Raw genomic sequence first — 19,757 nt, 5'->3', positions numbered from 1 at the left:
TAACTATTTACCTTATCCGTTGAAGTGTCACATCAGTTACTTTAAGTGAGTCACAGCCGTTGATTCTTTTCCTTAACCGTTGATACAGATATACACTGTTGTATGTATTTGTATTAAAGGCAGTTTTCAGAATTTCTACAGTTTTCTTTATTCTTAAACGGCTGTAATTTGTTTAAAAGTATCATTTAATCATTTTATTTACGTTTTAATTCAAGAAAGTATAAAAGCCCATTGAATTCTTATTTTCACTTTACGCTTTCTTGCAATTTTTATTCTCCTTCTCTCCCAAAATTCTCATGTTTTTCTCTGCAACCTCTACTCACAACAATGGCACCAGTAGTCAAAATTATGTCTCAATCTGGATTTGTTTATGAAAAGAATAATTTCGTAGCCTTGATTGAAAAGAATGAAGCCCATTCTGATTATCACAAGATGATGGACTTCATCAAAAACTGCAAACTAAGCTATGCAATGCTGGAAGCCCCAACCATCTACTGTGAGGTGATTGAGGAAATTTGGACAACTGCAGAGTTCAACTCCACAGATATGACTATTGCCTTCTCTCTCAAAGGTAATGATTATTGCATTAACTGTGATGATATACAGTCTTGCTTTAAGTTGCCTGAGAATAATGCCATGACACCACACACTGATAAAGATGTATCGGCTATGTTAGATTCCATAGGCTATGCTTTTGATTCTGCCAGTTTAGGTAGTATTAGAAGGAAGGGCCTTAGGAAAGAATGGAGTTTTCTTGGAGATGCCTTTATCAAGGTTTTCTCTGGGAAGATTAGCAATTTTGATGCCATAACTTCATCTCTTGTTAATATGCTCTATATGCTAGTTTCTGATAGGTACTTTAATTTTAGCAACTGTGTCATGCTAGAATTAGGTTCCAGATTAGGTAACAAAGCTAATAGACCACATAACATCTACTATGCTAGATTCTTTATGTTATTGGCTAACCATGTTGCTGAAGGATTGGTTATATCAAATGAGAACAATAAACTCAAATGCTGGGCACAGGAGAAAAGGGTCCTTGCAGACCTTTTGAGAATGAACCTCAACAGCCAGGTGCCATTGGTATATTTGCCAATCATGAATGCACCACAGGTAAGTGAGGTAAACACTTCTATAACTCCTACTGTTTCCAACCCCATTGTTTCTTTGTCTTCCAGTGTGGCAATGGAATCTGTGTCTTTGTCCAAACAGGTTCCTACCAAAGCCACCAAAACTAAAATTTCAAAACACAAGCCAAAGAAAACCACCTCTGTTGTCTCTCAAAAGACAACAGTTGTAACAACTACCATAAACCCTGAAGGGAGTGAACAGGGTGTGAGTGGTGAGGGGAGGGGTGAACATCAAGAAACCCCCCAGGATAAGGTGGGAGAGGTGAGTGGTACCCCAGCCAGCCAAGCCACACTCTCTCAAAAGACTGTGGTGGTTCAAAAGGAGTCAAACACATCCCTAGTTGCATCCTCCCAAAAGGGTGCAACTATTGAAAATAGTCCCCAACCAGGGACACAGAACAAAAGAGGGAGGGACACTGAAGCCACAAATTCACCAATCAAAGCCTTTTCAAGGAAGAAGAAGGCCAAGACCCTAGTTTCCACACAAGGGGAACACACAGCACAGATACATCCACCTATATCTTTGCCTTCTCAAATTCAGCTTAATGTGACTCCAGCAAAAGTGGAGTCACAGCCCCATTCTCTCATAATAGAAACACATCCATCATCAAACTCTCCATCACCCTCTCTGGATGTGGATATGATATTCACATCACTTCCTGATTCTCCCTCATTAAAACTCAGGGAGGAGCCCCACTCAAACCCTGATGATCATCATCTTTTAGATGATTTGTTGGATCATCAACCAGTTCTTTCAGATATAGTTGAAGAATCTGTGTCACCTCACTTAAAATCAATTAACACAGATTCAACAATTATGTCACTTTCTATATCTACATCTTTTCCTTCTTCAACGGATATCTCTCATCCGTTGACAAGTGGTTGTTCTTCGACGGATAAGCTTAACAGCAGTTATCCGTTGATACCATCAGTTTCCACTTCAACGGATACTCCCTATCCGTTGATGGTCTCTACACATATAATAGAAACAATTCCAACTGTAGAGGACATGGTTACTGTACAATCACTTTTAGGTTTGAGGGAAGGGAGTGATAATTTGAGTGAGAGGCTGGGTTGCTCCCAGGCAAAAGGAGAGGTTGAGAGTCACCATATGCATGCTACTTCTTCCAGCATGGCAAAAGTGAGTGAGGGGAGTGCAACCTTAGAAGGTGAGGGTGAGGGTGTGAGGGTGTGTGTGAGCCAGGGGGAGTCCCTGATGTAAGAACATAGAGAAAATGAGAGAAAGGCAGGTACAAAAGCTATAAGGGTGGATCCAGCCATTGCTAGTGAGTCAATGATTGTGGATGATGCAGACAAGGGAAGACAATTTCAGCAACATTACAAAGCTGTCATTGATAACATTTCCTTGGATGCTGACACTTTTACTCACCCTGTTCCAGCATATCAATTGGTGGCTGCTCAGGGCAATGTGGAGGCAAAACAGACTTTAAACATTGTACACACTTCAGAATCTCTTCTCAGAGACAAAGCTGCTGTTAACAGGCTGCCTTTTCAAGCTGGTGAGCCATCTGAAGAATTTGGAGTAAATTCTAATGATGATGACTCTAATTCTTTGGATGAGAGCATGAACTTAGGGGGAGAAGCAGGCCCAAGTTCTGTTCCAGATCTACCTGATTGGGCATGGGCAAAGGCATCTACACCAGGAGAGTTTGGTGTAACTTTGGTCAGGCAAGTAATGATTATTCAGAAGGCCCTTCAGGAGACTACAGATGCTGGTACCAAGGCAATTCTTCAATCTCATTCGGACTCTCTGCATCTCTTACAGTTGCAGCATTTCAAACAGAATCTAAGTGTGGATGAACCCAAGCAGGACATTGCTGATCTGAAATCCTTCAATGCTGAGAAGTTGGATTCAGTCATGCCTTATGGTACTATGCAAGATTTGTTGGGGAGACTGAGGAAAGCATCTGATGTTGATAAGAGGCTGGCCAGGTTGGAAGACAGAGTTTAGATCATTGAAGACTCTATGGTCACCATTCTTCAGAATCAACAAACTCAGACAAATCTACTAATGCAGCTAGCAAAAGCACAAGGCTTGACCCCTACCCTTGATGATAACAAAAAGGGGGAGAATAAAAGGGAAGGGGAAGGAGAGCCATCAACAACAGTTCAAATATCTCAAGTGCTAGTTCCTGCCATCACCACTTCTCCAATTATTCAAATCAAAGGAAAGCTTGATGATATTGATCTAATCCAGATAGCAGCAGCTGAATTGCAAGTCAAAGAGCAAAGGAGGAAAATTAATGAAAAGATGCAACCAATTTTTGGTTCTACAACTTCTAAATCACAATCTGTGAAGCATAGCACAAAGGTGGAACCAATTATTATGGAGCTCAAGCCAGTAAGGAGGAATAAGGTTGGAGAGACTTCTTCCAAGAATATGAAACCTATGGTTCTCAAGCCCAACACCAGATCCAATAAGGACTCTACAAAGAATCCTCTAAGCCTTGCTCAGATGAAAGAAGTGGATTTTCCTCTTCCAAAGCCTGATGAAGACAAGGTTTTGGGTGGAAGTATCATAAAGCACAAAGAGACAATGGATATGGTTGTAAGGAGGAACATGGCTATTATCTTTAGAGAGGGAAAGAGCATCTGTGTGATGCAAGGACATCCCAAATTCTCAATAGCCAAGAGGGAAGAAACCAGAAGGTTGAATGAAGAAGCCAAAAAGCTAAAGGCTGACAAAAGAGCACAAGCAAAGCTTGAAAAACAGCTAAAGTCAAGTCAAGCTGAAGAAAAGAAAGAAATTGAAGACAAGAGTGAAGATGAAGGTATGGGGGACATGGTTGATAATGATATGGAAGAAAGAAGTAAGGAAAGAGAGGAATAGCAGAAAGGGAACAGAAAGAAGGCCAATGCAAAGAGAAAGATGGTAGATGAGACTGAAGAAACCCAATCAAAATCCAAACCACTACCTTCTATTCCTGAACCCATTATGCCTGACCCCTTCAGAAACATTCATGGTAAAACAATCATTCCTAAGGTGGAACCAATTTATTGGGACACCATCAAATTGCCCACCTTCTTAACCTCTTCTCCACTATCAAAGAAGCAGAAAAGAAGAATCAAATCAACACCTTCTAAAACCTCCATCAAATTCACTCAGAAGCCTAAGCCTAAGCCACAAGCATCTAAGGATGATTATGTTCACATTTGTGACATAAAAGAATTTTCAGACATTGAACTCTATCTGGATAAGCTGGAGGAAATAAGGGGAATAGCTGCCTACAGACAGCTACCAGAAAGACTAGTGTTCAAATACAAAGGAAGTGGGGAAAGAACTTGGCCTCTCTACAGGATTCTGAATGAAGGCTACTCTACCTTGGTTAGAGTCCACTCAGCCATACAAAGGGATTCTGGCTTTACCAGGACTGCCAAGACTGAGATTCTCAACAAGATTGCCAACATAAGGAAAACTTGGTGGGAGCCCAATGCCTTTCCTAGAACATTACTCATTCAAGAAAGAGGAATTACAGTTCACAAATCACCTCGTTGGTTGATGGAGTTCAAAGACAACAAAGGAGTCAGAAGATTTTTCAGACTTGAAGATCAGCTCAAGATTGCCAGTAATGAAACTCTCAAGGATATGCAATCTAAGTTGGACATCAATGAAGAAGATGAAGCTGAGTTCTACAGACAACTTCAACTTCAAATAGAGGAGAATGACCGGAGGCTAGGAAAGAAAACAAGGGATCAAAGGAAAAGAAATTAATCTACTCAGGCTAAAGGAGCACCCTTGGAAACAATGTAATTCTTCAATTCCATCTCAGCATACACATTTTTGCAGCACATTTAAATTTCTGCTTTATTACAGTTAATATATTTGTCAAGTGTTTTGTTATCATCAGCTAAACCCAAATTTATGTGTACAGTTCTAGTAGACATAAATAGGGGGAGATTGTTAGGAATATGTGTATTAGTTTGATGATAAGTTAAACAAAACACTTAAGTAGAAATCTAGTATTTGTAGCCTCAACGGATAAGACCATCTTGGCTACCCATTGAAGGAGTAGCTTTACTTAGCAATAAGTTTAGTATTGTAGCACATTTCATTCTCTGGATTCAAGTTGTAATTCTTAGATATTGTAGGAAATTATCAATCATGTTGACTACTAGTGGATATGCAAATAGGAGAGCTAATTGTAAATGTTTCATGCCTTGTAATTTTGTATAAGTGAAGAAGTATCAACTGATATTGAAGATCTTCAACGGATAAGAAACGAAACTTCAACGGATGTTTCTAAAGCTTCAACGGATAATATACATCATCGGATAAGTGCTTCAACGGATAAAGACTTCAACTGATAATGCATCAATGGATAAAGCTTCGACGGATAAAGCCTCAACGGATAAGGCATCAACGGATGAAAGCTTCAACGGATGCTTAGTTCATTAGCAGTTGATAGTGACAATTCATAAGCTGACAGAGGCACATGGGTTGACAGAGATAAACTGGAATGTGGAAGCCTCTAGGAGGAATCAAGAAAATGCAGCATTTCCATTCTGGTGCAAACAAGGAAGTATTCAAAAATTAACAGCTAAGCCTAAATTGCATTGGATAGAGAAATGAAGAAGAAACATGTGAAGAGCCTTTTTAATTGTATTTTACAGTTTTGTCTTCACTTGTAAACTTGGTGATATATAAACCAAGAAGCAGCTAGTAGTTATATGTGAATTTTCCAGAGCTGTTTAGAAAAATCCAGAGAGAAAATCATCTAGTTTGTACTAGGAAGCAGCTGTGATTTAATTCTTTGAATCACAGATTTTCTGAAATAACACATCTCTGGTGGAACAACAAATCCACCAGAAAAGTTTTTAAGTTCTCTGTGTTCTTTACATTTGTGTTTGAATATATATCTGTCTGCATTAGCTTCAAGCAATTCACACACACTTGCTCTCAAAAACACTTAGCCTTAGAAACTGCTCAAAACTTGAAAAAGTTTTGAGATTTACATTCAACCCCCTTCTGTAAATCTCATTGTTAGTCCACTGGGAATAACATAGATCACTTACAGAAAGTTCCCCTTTCTCAAATCAAAGATTCACAAACTCAGGGGGAGTTTCTAATAATCAAAACTCAGTCACACATCAAGACAACAATGAGGCCTCTTTATCTAGAGCTAATCTACCTCAACAAAGAAAATGGACCAAAGATCACCCTTTTGAGCTCATCATTGGTGATACATCTTCTATAGTTCAAACAAGGAGAGCAACTCAAGAAGAATGTCTATACAATAGATTCCTATCAAAGGAAGAACCAAAGAAGGTAGAAGAAGCTTTGTTTGATCCTGATTGGATTTAGCTATGCAGGAGGAGCTAAACCAATTTGAAAGGAACAAGGTATGGAAGCTGATACCCAAGCCTAAAGGAAAGAATCCAATTGACACCAAATGGGTATTCAGAAACAAGATGGATGAAAATGGCATAGTAGTCAGGAGCAAATCTGGATTGATTGCTAAGGGCTATTATCTACAAGAAGGAATAGATTTTGATGAAACTTTTGCTCCTGTTGCAAGACTTGAAGCCATCAGAATTTTCTTAGCCTATGCAGCTCATGCCAATTTCAAAGTCTATCAAATGGATGTCAAAAGTGCTTTTCAGAATGGAGATTTGGAGGAGGAAGTCTATGTTAGTCAGCCTCCTGGTTTTGAAGATCCAAATTTCCCAAATCATGTCTACTATCTTTTGAAAGCACTTTATGGACTGAAGCAAGCACCTAGAGCCTGGTATGACACTTTATCAAAGTATCTTTTGGAAAATCACTTCACAAGAGGTATTGTTGATAAAACTTTATTCTTAAGAAATGTTAATGGCTCTAGTATACTTGTTCAAATTTATGTAGATGATATTATATTTGGCTCTACAGATGAAAAACTTTGCAAAATGTTTGCCAAATTGATGCAAAGTAAGTATGAAATGAGCATGATGGGAGAACTAATGTACTTTCTTGGTTTACAAGTTAAGCAAGTTAGTGATGGAATATTCATTAGTCAAACTAAAAACATTCATGATCTTTTAAAGAAATTTGATCCCAACTAAGCTTGAATTAAACACTACTGAAAAGTCTGTGGATATTTCAAGCTATAGGGGAATGGTTGGCTCACTTATGTACTTAACAACTAGTAGCACAGATATAATATTTGCTACTTATCTTTGTGCTAGATTTCAGGCTGATTCTAGAGAATCTCACTTAGTAGCTATTAAGAGAATTTTCAGATATCTCAAGGGAACACCAAAACTTGGCATTTGGTACCCTAGAGATTCCGGCTTTGATCTAACTGGTTATTCAGATGCAGATTATGCAGGTTGTAAAATAGATAGAAAAAGTACAACAGGAACCTGTCAATTTCTAGGGAACAAGCTTGTGTCCTGTTCAGTAAAAAGCAAAATTCAGTTTCTACTTCTACAGCTGAAGCTGAATATATTGCTGCTGGTAGTTGCTTTGCATAGAATTTGTAGATGAAAAAACAATTGTTGGACTATGATCTACAAATGGATAGAATTCCCATTTTCTGTGATAACATAAGTGCAATTTCCATCACTGAAAATCTGGTGCAACATTTAAGAACAAAGCACATAGACATCAAGTACCACTTCATAAGGGAACATGTGATGAATGGTACTGTGGAACTGCATTTTGTTTCAAGTGAAAAATAGCTTACAGATATCTTTACCAAGCCACTTGATGAATCCAGCTTTTCAAGATTGGTAAGTGAGTTAGGTATGCTTAATTATTCCTGAATCATTTCAGATATTTTTGCAAATTTTAATGCAGCCATAAATTTAATTAATTTTTCTGTTTTGGATGAAATTTTGGCTAAGTCAAAATTTACATCACGACGGATGCTCATTATCCATCGAGTTTGATCATCCGTCGAAACATTAATTGTTAATAAAAATCAATTATTTTTCTGGAGTATTTTATAACTCGACGGATAACTGATATATCCTCATCCGTCGAATTGTCTCAATCCTAGCCGTTAAAACTCTGAACATCATCCATCGAGTATACTTACAGTTTGTAAGCATGACACGACGGATAAGTGACATAATTTCTACAGTTTATTTATTTTTTAAACGGCTATTTTGGGAAATTTTTATTGGTCACTTTTTTTACTTTATTATTTTTGACAATTTATTTTTGAGATAATATAAAAGCTAAATTCATTTGTATTCTTCTATTTTATCATTCTCAAGATTCAGTTTCCTTAACTTCTTTCTTCTCAAAAGCAAATACTTTCTCTGCAAATTTCCCAATCTCTAACAATGGCACCAGTCATCAAAATCATGTCTCAAACTGGATATATCTATGAAAAGAACAACTTTACAGCTCTAGTGAACAAGGAGATTCAACAGTCTGGAGATTACCTCAAAATGATGGATTTTGTGAAAGGCTGTAAACTCAACTATACTATACTGGAATCTCCCACTATCTACTGTGAGGTTGGAGAAGAGATATGGATAACTGCAGTGTACAACTCAACTGACAAGACCATTACATTCACTCTAAAAGGTAAGCAGTTTTGCATAAATAGTGACATTGTCAAAGCATGCTTTAGAATTCCTGATAATACTGCTACTGCTCCACACACAAACACTAACATAGTTAACATGCAAAATTCCATGGGCTATGCACTTACTACCTCTAAGTTAAGTGAAATTAGGAGGTTAGGTCTTAGAAAGGAATGAAGCTTTATGTGTGATGTGGTAACTAAGGTATTCTATGGTAAGATTAGTAACTTTAATTCTGTTAACATTTCTATGCTTAACATGCTTTACATGCTAGTTACTGATAATTACTTTAATTTCAATGACTTGGTTTTGTTTGAGTTAGGCTTTAAGTTAGGAGAACACAATAAGAGAGGTAAAAATGTCTATTATGCTAGATTCTTTATGATGCTTGCTAACCATCTCAGTGAGAACATTGTAATTGAGAACCCAACCAACAAGCTAAATTGTTGGGTTCAATAAAGAAGGATTATTGCATATCTCAACAGGACAAACCACCATAAAGAGGTGCCTCTCTTTTATTTTCCAATCATGGAGGGACCTCGGGTAAATGAGGTAATTTCTACTGTCTCCACTCTTCCAACCTCACACACTTCATTTCCTTCAAATGTAGCAATGACATCTATGTCAATGACCCAACGGATGCCTACCCAAGCTACTAAACCACAAATTTTAAAATCCAAGTCTAAGAAATCCCCTACTGGTTTCTTTCAAAAGAAACCAGTTGCAAATTCCACTAAAACCAAAGAGGGGAGTGTGAAGGAGGGTAAGCAAGGTGAAGGACAGGGTGAAGGATAGGGTGAAAAATAAAGAAACCCTAAGGATAAGGATGGTGAGAAGAGTGTATCCAAACCTAGCCACACCACAGTTTCCCAACAAAATGTTGTTGTTAATAATGAAATAAGCTCAATTCTAGTTTCATCCTCTCAAAAGGATGTTACTATTGAAACAAGCTCCCAACCAGGAGCACAGGCCAAGAGGGGTAGGGACACTAGCACACCACAAACTTATGCTAGAAAGAAAAGATCAAAAACCCTTGGGGATGCACGGGGCACACACACAGTGCAAACTGGTGCTAAAGACCCTGTCACTGCACCATCTCAAAGTCAGGATGATGTGGCTCCAAGAAATATGGAGTCACGGCCAAAATCTCTAATAATTGAAGCACCCGATACACCAAATTCTCCCACACACTCACTGGATATTGACATGATAAATACATCACTTCCAAATTCTCCATCTTTAACTCTATTGGAGAAGCCAAAAATCCAAGCAAGTGAGCATCATCTTTTAGATGATTTGTTGGCTCACTTTCCATTTCTTTCTGAGTCTGTTGAGACATATGTGCCAAACTTTCATCAATCTGCACAGAGTCTATAATAATCTCCACTCCAAACTCATTCATTTCTTCTATCCCAATGGATATTCATCATCCGTCGAGTAGTGATTGTATCCCGACGGATAAGCCTAACAACAGTCATCCGTCGGATAGCCAAACTACTATCCCAATGGATATTCCTAATCCATCAGGTGTCTCTGCACAACTTAAAATTTCTTCAATTCTCACAAGTGCAGAAGACTTAGTAGTAGTACAATCACTCTTAGGGCTGAGGGAAGGGAGTGAATTGAGTGAGAGGCTGGGTTGCTCCCAGGAAAAAAGGAGAGAATAAGAGTGAATCCATACAATCCATTTCTTCAGGACTGGCAAAAGTGAGTGAGAGGTGTCCCACCTTAGATTGTGAAGGTGAGTGTGTGAGGGTGGGAAGCCAAGGGGAGCCCTTGATGCAAAAAGAGAGAGATCATGAGAGAAAAGCAGGTACAGAAGTGATAAGGATGAAATCCATTGCAAGTGAGTCAATGAGTGTCAATGATGCAGAAAGGAAAAGGCTATTTCAGCAAGAATATCAAGCTTTCATAGATTCTATTTCCCTGGAAGCTGAGACATATTACTCATCATGTTACAGCTTAGGAAACTCTAGTTGTGCAGGACAATGAGGAGGCTGAAAGGATTTTAAATTTGGTGCACACTACACAATCTCTTCAAAGAGCAAAGGATGCAATAATTGATGTGCCTTCCAACACTGGTAGTGATTTTGAACTGGCTAAAGATTCATTTGGGGATGCTGGTGGGGATGATGAGGAAGACAAGATAAGCATAGGAGGAGATGCAGATGTTCCTGCCTGGATGCTAACAAAATAATGTTCCTACTCACATCTCCATTCAACACTATTCAAGCTGATCCATAACACCCAAACAACCATTCAAGCATCTACTAATGCCAGCAGAAAGAAGCTACTCACAACTCGTCTTAAAGCACTCCAACTGCATAAAATTCAAGCTCTCCAACACAGTCAGAGTGTGAATAAAATCAAGCAAGAAATTTTTGAAGTAAAACAAGATTTCATAGCAAGGTTGGATAGTAGAATTCCCGGAACCACCATGACTAAAATAGCTCACAAGCTAAGGAAGGAGGCTAATCTCAATAGAAAAGTTGAGGCCATGGACTCAAGATTATCTGATGTAGAGAAGTCAATGGCCAAGATACTCACTAATCAAGAAACTCAGACTGCTCTACTTCAACAGTTGGTGGCTGCTCAACTCCCTCCCAATCAACAACTTGATGCTAACAAAAAGGGGGAGAAAGGCTCAAGTGAGGGGGAGAAATAGCTCAACATACAAGTCAGCAAAGTGATTGTGCCAACAATTGCTTTCCCAAAGCCACCAGTTATGGACTTCATTGACATCATAAATCTGGCGGCAGCAAAATTAAACACAGATGACAAACTGCTAAAGATTGATATAGCAGCAGCAGATAAGGAGTTGAAAGAAAAATGGAGAAAGATAGATGCAGAAAATCAATAAAAGTTTGGGCCAATTCAGAAGCCTGACAAAACATCCATTCATCACTCTCAAGTCAAGAACATTTCTATAAATGAAATGAGTATGAATTATCTGGAAAAAGGCCAAACATCTTGCATCAAATCTCCAAAAGCAGATTTCATCATGAAGCCTAAAATAAACTAGTCAAAGTTTTCAGACAAGAATCCTATGGATATTGAGTATGAGACACCTAGGCCAGATGAGAAGAAGCTGTTGGCTAGGTCAATTGCCTTTTACAAGGATCCAGCTGATTCAGCACTTAAAAGAAGATTAGCTAAGATTTACAGAAATGGTAAGGAAATTTGTGTGGTGGCTGGACACCCCATGTTTATGGAAGCTAAGAAGAAAGAGAAAGAAAGAATCAGGCAAGAAAAGAAGCAAGTTGCTCGGATGCTAAGAAGCTCAAACAGAAGAAGAAGCAAGCTGCTACCTTGGCCAAACTTCAAGCTGTAAAAACCACAACAAAAATTCCTACACAACAATCTGTAATTGCTGAACCTCAAGATCAAAAAGTGCAAGATGAACCATAACATAATAGAAGATTCAAATACAAGCTACCCTCCAAAAGAAAATTTGACTTCAGTGATGAGGAAATGGAAGACTACACTCCCAAAAAGCCTACAACTTCAACTCAGACATCAAAACCCTCAGTGGTATTTGAAGAATTCAAGGTGGTGGATCCAACTAGAAATATTAACGGTGAACCCATAATTCTTAAGGATGATCTAGTAGACTGGGATAGTTTTCTAATTCCTGAGCTAAAATTTCCTATCTTTAAAACAAAGTAGACAAAGACAAGAGCTAGCAAGAAAGTGAAACCAGTGACTCTCAAATCCAAGACCCTAGTCAAATCTCAATCCATAGTCAACAAAGGAGATATGTTGTACATTTGTGACATCAAAGAGTATTCTGACACTAACCTCCACTTAGATGAATCGAAAGAAGTTTGAGGAATTGACGGTCACAGACATCTTCCTGAAAGAATGGTATTCAAATATAAGGGAGGAAAAGAGATCATATGGCCACTTCACAGGATTCTTCTAGAAATCCAATATGTGCTAATAAAGATCTACTGATCTTTCAAAAACAACTTTGGACACCATATGACTTCTAGAAGATTAGTTCTAAAGAAGATTGAGGAGATGAGGAGTAATAGAGCCAAAGATGCACTTCCAAAAACTCTGTCAATTCCCTTCACAGGAAATAGAGTGCATGTGAGGCCTTATTGGTTGATGGAATTCAGGGATGAAAAGGGAGTTAGAAGATTTTTCAGATTGGAGGACCGGTTGAGTATCTCTAGCAATGAGACTCTATTGGAAATGCAAGGAATGCTACATCTCTCAGAAGCTGATGAACTTGAATTCCACAGACAACTCCAAAACCAGATAGAAGAGAACAACAGGAGGCTTGGGAAGAAACCTAGACAATCAAGGAAATAGACTTATCTGCTCAAACTAGAGGAGCACCTTGATAATGATTGTGAGCAATTCTTTGTGTACTTTGCTTTGTTCAATTTTCAATAAATTTTGCAGCACTTATCAGTTTCATCTACTATTTTCAATCTATATTCTTAGAGTGTTTTGTTATCATCAAGTTTCTCTTAATTTATGGCTACAATTCCAGTTGACATAAATTGGGGGAGATTGTTAGGATTATGTTGTGAACTTGATGATAAATGATACAAAACACCTTAGTAGATTTAACTTAGTGAATTTTGTAGGACTCGACAGATGATCAAATATAGTCCCGATGGATGATTCAATATAGTCCCGACGGATGATGATTTGATATCCATCGAGTGAGTAGCTTATATAATAATAAGTATTGTAGCACATTTATGCAAACAACTTTATGTAGATTCTGTAGGAGCTTATGAGACATGTTGACTACTAGTAGATATGCAGAATAGGTTGATTGATTGTAAATATGAGATGTCTTATAATTTTACATAAGTTAAATGGAGTCAAGTGTCAAATAGCTACCCGACGGATGATCAGCAAAGCTACCCAACGGATAACAAGAATGTACCCGACGGATGATCAATTCAAATATTTATTGACAGTGACAACACAGTCACATGCGTTGGGTGTTTGCAAAAGGAATGTGGCAGCCTGTTTAGCAGGAAATTGAGAACAAAGAAGCATTACCACTTCCATGCAAGTTATGAATATTTTCAAAGATGCTGGAATAGAGTAATGAAGCAGCATGGAGTTAGACTTGATAGGTTTTGTTTTATTATCTTTTCTTATTACCATGTAAACTTGGTGATATATAAACCAAGTGTATCTAGTAGAATAAACTTAACTAAGCAAACACATTTTAGGAGAGAAATAGAAAAAGCTGTACTTGTCAAGAATTTCTCTGTAGTTTGTTTGTTTAACTTGTAAAGCAGCTGTAAGCCAATTTGAGCTTCACAGAGTTCTCAAATTGATATATATATATATATATTATATATATATATATATATTTGGTGGATACATTCAAATCCACCAGAAAGTTTTAAAGACTTGTGTTTTTATTACTTTGTTTTTGATTTATTTAATCTTTTCATTCCGTACTTTGCAAATCAAAACACATATATATCTGTCGAGTTGAGAACTTTTTTTAAAATCTTGAAAAAGAAGCCAAAATTACATTCAACCCCCCTTCTGTAATTCTTGTTGTATTGTTAGGGAATAACATAGTATCCTTGTCACAACTCTTGCTAACTACCCTTTCGCGCATACTATAAATATATAGACATATATATACACTTAAACACAAATAATTTCAAGTAATATATGCTTCACATATTTCACATAACATTTAGCAAGAAATGGCATGGAAATAGTACACTTAGATTTTACTACCCTAATCACTCAAGCAATTATCCATTTAGCATCTAATTAATATGATCAATACTACTAATTCTCCTTTACAGACCTCAACTCAACCTAAATTTAGTAAGGCACACTTATGCCTCACTTTAAATGACTCAAAAATGCAATGCACACTACTTAACTTACCGAATGCACACCTTGGCAACAATTGTGTGCCTTCGCAAAAATATGAAGTTCTACCTTGGGCCTTTGCTATATTCTAACTCCTATGACTTCTTATGATTTTAAGCTAACTTTAGCAATTGGTTTGACATCAAGGCCTCACTTAAAAGACACATAAATGTAATGCATTTCTCTAAAGCTTCCAAAGACAACTCTAATGGTGACTCTCGGGTGTTTTGGTGGAAATATGGTATCTCTACATTAGGCCTTCACTCCAAACCAACTCTCAAGGGTTATTAAGACTCTTAACTGATTCTCAAAGTTGAAATGACTCAAAAGCCTCACTCAGGCCTCCCTAGGCCTCAAGTGAAAGTTGACACAAAACTGTTTCCCCTGAATATCACACTGCCCTGTTTCTAGCAACTTAAAACTCATTTATCTAATTCAATTACTGGTTTTAATGACTTGTTAAGCATCCTATGAATTAATTCTATCTTTTAGACCAAGGCCCCATGAAGGCCTAACCGATGACATGATGATAATCAATCAAAAATCAATTTACTCCAATCTTCCTTGTTCTGAGCTGCTCTCAGGTTTTTGTGTGTGTGCCCGATATAAGTTTTTATTCAATCTAAAGCTACTGGACTCAAGTATGAACCAAGTCCCAACTCCCGTGAGCTCAGGCCTACCAAGGCCTTGCTAAAACTCACCTAAAATGACCTAAACTTCTAGTACAAAAATCTGCCCAGCTATGACCAAGTGACTCCTTCCACCTTAGCTCCCTACACTACTCCAAAACAATCAACAACCAACCAAGGCAAGTGTTAACATACACTTACACCTACTGATTAAAAACATATAAGGTTCATTTATAATTTATTTAGCATAAAGATCACTTATAAAAACAAGCAAAGTAACACATCACAAGATAAGCCATTACTTAACATTTTTAAGCAAGGATTCGAAGTAAACATGTATGGTAACTTCATGACACCTACTGACCGTAAGCTCATATCATCATTTATAATCTAAACTAGCATTTTATCAAAGGAAACGTGGCATGCAACTCACAAAAATCAAGTATCAAGAGGTTAAAAGAACAACTATTATAGCAATATCATGTCTTCGAGTTTCTAATCAAAATTTGAACTATATACTCAAAATAATCACTTGATATCTACTGAATATAATCACTTATCATCATCGAATACTTCATCTAGAATTTTATAACCAAAAACCACAGCATGCATCTCATACAAGTCAAGTACCAAAACACAAAATTAACAAGTATGGTTTCTACTTTGAAAATCACTTGTAAATCGACATGCAAGTACTATATCCAACATGCAAGTGCTAAAATCAACATGCAAGTACTAAACTTAAGGTATCTTGAAGGAAAAATGGCATGCAAGAGTTTAAACTTGATAAAACAATATTTTTTAAAAACAATACTTTCAAAATCAACATGCATGATAATTTTTCATAAGAACTACCCAAGTTCAATACTCTAAACATTCGGCTCTTAAGAAATCATTGCCAATTTTTTATGAACAAGATTATGACTTGACAAAATAGAAGTGCAACACCTCTCCAAGATCATATCTTGCTCATTTCTATAAGCCACCCTATTTGCAACCTTGAGTTCATAAGAACCAAGGCCTCAACTTCGACTTTACCAACATGCACACACAAAACTCACCTTAAGATGATGCAAGTAATTAAAAATTCTAAGCCACTTAAGAAAATGCAAGTAATTTGATTCTAAGTCGAATGATAAACTATCGTCTAATCGCAACTATTACACTTATTATCTAATCGCAATAACTCAAATATTATTTAATTACGTAACGAATTTTGCTTGCGTACATTCAATTATATGCTTATAAATGATCTAACGATATTCGCAATGCCATACTATGAAGAATATAAGAACATATTGAATTCACATAATTTCTGACATCTAATACACAAAAATTTATATAGCACAAAATATAATATTTTATTACATTCATATCAAATATTTACAAGCATTACATTGTGTTCTTGATTTATTTTACAAGATCAAGGTATTAGAAGGTTAGATCAAGGCTCTTTAAGGCTTCCTAACAACTTATTACACTCCAAGGAAGGTATAATCTCTAGAACCTTAGCCTTGACTTTGAGTTTTTGATGAGTTTATGGATGATTTAGTGTTATATGTTAAGATACATGTATGTGTAGTAAGATCCATGTATGTTTAGTTAGTTTTGATGGTTTAAAGGATGATTATTGATGGATCTATGACACTTGTAATGAGTCATGATTGTTAATGCTTAGCATTAGGATCCGAAACCTCACTGTTAAAACTGTACATTTTCCATGTTTAGCTAGATCATGTCGTAACTTCTTTTTGGTATATGTTTCGCTTAGATCCGATTTACGGTTTAGGAGAAACGACTATTTTAAGTGACGGCATTTCGCAAATGAACCTTTACCCCTCGCTTAACTTTGAGACCTTGTTTAAGGCCCTTAAAAGAATAATTGGATTACGAAATAATTATGTAAGGTTTATTAGTCAGTTGTAGAGTACTCGCGAAAGAGTCGCCTTAAAATATTTAACGGTTAATTTTATAAAAATGGCGGATCCGAGGGTACTCGAGGGACTAATGTAAATCGTTAAGCATAAAAGCGAACGCTAGGGTCTAAGTGGATAAAATCTAGTTTCTTAAGTGAACGTGGTTTATTTCCAGCTTATATCTTATTTATAGGTTACCAGACTCATACCAGGCCTATTACCACCCCCGATCGCTCAGGCAAGTTTTCTACCCGTATATTGTTGTTGTGATGGTTTTATAGATATGCACTTATCTCAATTGTTGTTTAGAAAATCTTGTGATATATTGAAGCATGTTAATATGATATATATATATATATTCATACCTGATTCGGAAATCTTGATATCTCATTGTCGATTCAATTACTTATAAACTGCATAATACTTATGCTAGAGATAGGCATTATTTGTGTATACGCTTAGCATAGGGGACCCAAAGTTGAACACTTTCCTGAAAATGGGAGGCGAGGTTCCTGAGTATATTTTATATAGTTTTCTATAACTATTAATCGAATAAGGTATATTTGATACTTTTGAATAATAATCAAACATTAGTTTCAATTATTCAAATAAAGATCTTACTTTCGTATAAGTATATCTTTTGATTATTATTCGTTTCAAGTATGAGTTTCCAAACTTCTACTTTATTCATTCTTATAAAAACTATTATTTGGAATATTATTTAAATAATAATATTTAGATATTTTCTAATATATCGGAACTAATTTATTTTATAAAATCATTCTTACTCCAAACGTTTTCAAAAATGTTTTCAAATCTTTAAAATAATTTTAAAAGTTAGAACGGACCCCAAAACTTGTTTTTAATTTAAATCTAGCATTTAGATGATGGATTTAAATACTCACTCAAAACCTAAGGAATCTGGCTCCTTAGTATATTTTTGGCGCAACAAAGTTGCTAATTTAATAAAAGAGTTTGATTACTTGCCCAACACTCGGGAAGTAAGCCCAATCCAATTGCGTCGGCATAGGCAACATGGGCTGGGTGACAGTCCATCAAAGTGTAAGTGGGTGGGTGCAGTCCATCAACGCGTATGAGGTCGGGTGGCGGTCCAACACAAGGTCCTAATGCGGTCAGGGTGATGACCAGTGGGGTATTCATCCATCTACTACTAGAAAAGGTTACTTGATTGATATATTTTCCTGATCAACAAGATAGCAGGGTTATGCCAAAGTTTCTTCTTTCCAAAATTCTTGGGTATGATAAGTCTGTTTACACTTTTCATAACGGAGGTTTTCAAGGGTATATGAGATATATATTTTAATAGGTGTATATATATATATATATTGGAACTTAGTGAAGTATCTCTTAACTTCATTTCTTTTAAATGATATTACAAAGATTGATTATATACAAATTTTATCTTGTAGCGCCTTCGATATGATAAGCTTTTGAAAACTTATTATACTATGAACAATGGTAGTTCAAGTAGTTTCTTTTATAAAAAGATATAAGTATATTGGAGTATTTTGTAACTTCAACTTTTTAATCTTATATATAGTAAGTAATTATCTTACACTTGATAAGGATTTCCAGTAAGTTATCAATTCAAATACTTGCATTCATTACGCCATAAGTGCTCATATGCAATGCTTTTTTTGAGTGTTGCTAGAAAAGCGTTGCAATAAGTGTAAATTTTTTGCTTATCTACAACAGTGAGAAAATAGTGTTGCATTAAATTTCAGCCGGTGTTGCGTTTTAATAATGATGTTGCATAACTTGCAACACTAGAAATTTTGGTGTTGCATTAGCCATCTGATAAAATAATATGCTACCACGTGGCGGCGGGAGCCCACAAGGGTCCCATACACTACTTACGTTGTAGGTGACGTGGCAGCAGGGTGATTTCATTTTTTAAAATTGATTAATAATTTTGATGATCCAACTACACCTATATAAATTTTTTAAGGTTTTTTGTTATATAAAAATATTTATTAACATTTTATATTTAAAGGGTTTAATTTTCTATTATGGTAAAATGTCAAAGTACACATTTCCAATAACAACTAACAGCTGTTGTCCCGAATGGTGATTCAAATTTTCTTAAATTTCTTCTCGACAATTTAGCTGTACGATAATAATATCTAACGAATTTAGGGATGTGGCTTATTTTATACATTTCAAAATCTACCAAAAATAGTAAAAAAACTATAATATAAAATAAATATATAATTATATGATGTGATTTCATATTTAAGTTTAACAAGATTTGACCATATTTAATATTATTGACTTAAGATTCAATTACCAAAAAAAAAATTGAACACTTTTTATTTCTTTTTTTTATTCAGATTTTACGGTAAACATGAAAATATATAAAATGAACACACAAATCAAGTCCTCTTGCACGAACCACGAGGTTAAATATTTAGGCGGCTATTTTCCCTCCTTAACAAAAAAATTGAACGTGACTTTCCCTTCTCTACTCTAACCCACTTTAAAAGTCTCTCTATTTCTCTCTATTAACCTCCTTCCGCCGAACAGTGTTATCAGAAATTTCTCGATGAACCTCTAATGAACACTCTCTCTCGATGAACCTCTATATTATCATCAGAAACCTCCAATTAATACTCTCAAATTTCTCAACTCCTATTTGAAATTTCTCCAAAGAATATCGATTA

The 19,757-nt window shown here is 36.2% G+C and overlaps 1 protein-coding gene across 1 annotated transcript in view; it reads left to right on the top strand.

The window, feature by feature from the left end:
- The window catches only part of LOC141696235 (uncharacterized), a 43,396-nt gene extending 23,957 nt beyond the window's left edge, over positions 1–19,439 (top strand). Inside the window, exon 3 of the mRNA XM_074500407.1 lies at positions 19,428–19,439. Within this exon, the coding sequence (XP_074356508.1) occupies positions 19,428–19,439 (12 nt within the window). The remainder of the gene's footprint in view (positions 1–19,427) is intronic.
- Positions 19,440–19,757: the final 318 nt, after the last annotated feature.

The sequence above is a fragment of the Apium graveolens genome, chromosome 2 (genome assembly GCF_009905375.1).
Source record: "Apium graveolens cultivar Ventura chromosome 2, ASM990537v1, whole genome shotgun sequence".
Classification (NCBI taxonomy): Eukaryota; Viridiplantae; Streptophyta; class Magnoliopsida; order Apiales; family Apiaceae; genus Apium; species Apium graveolens.
This window is presented reverse-complemented; position numbering and strand designations above follow the sequence as displayed.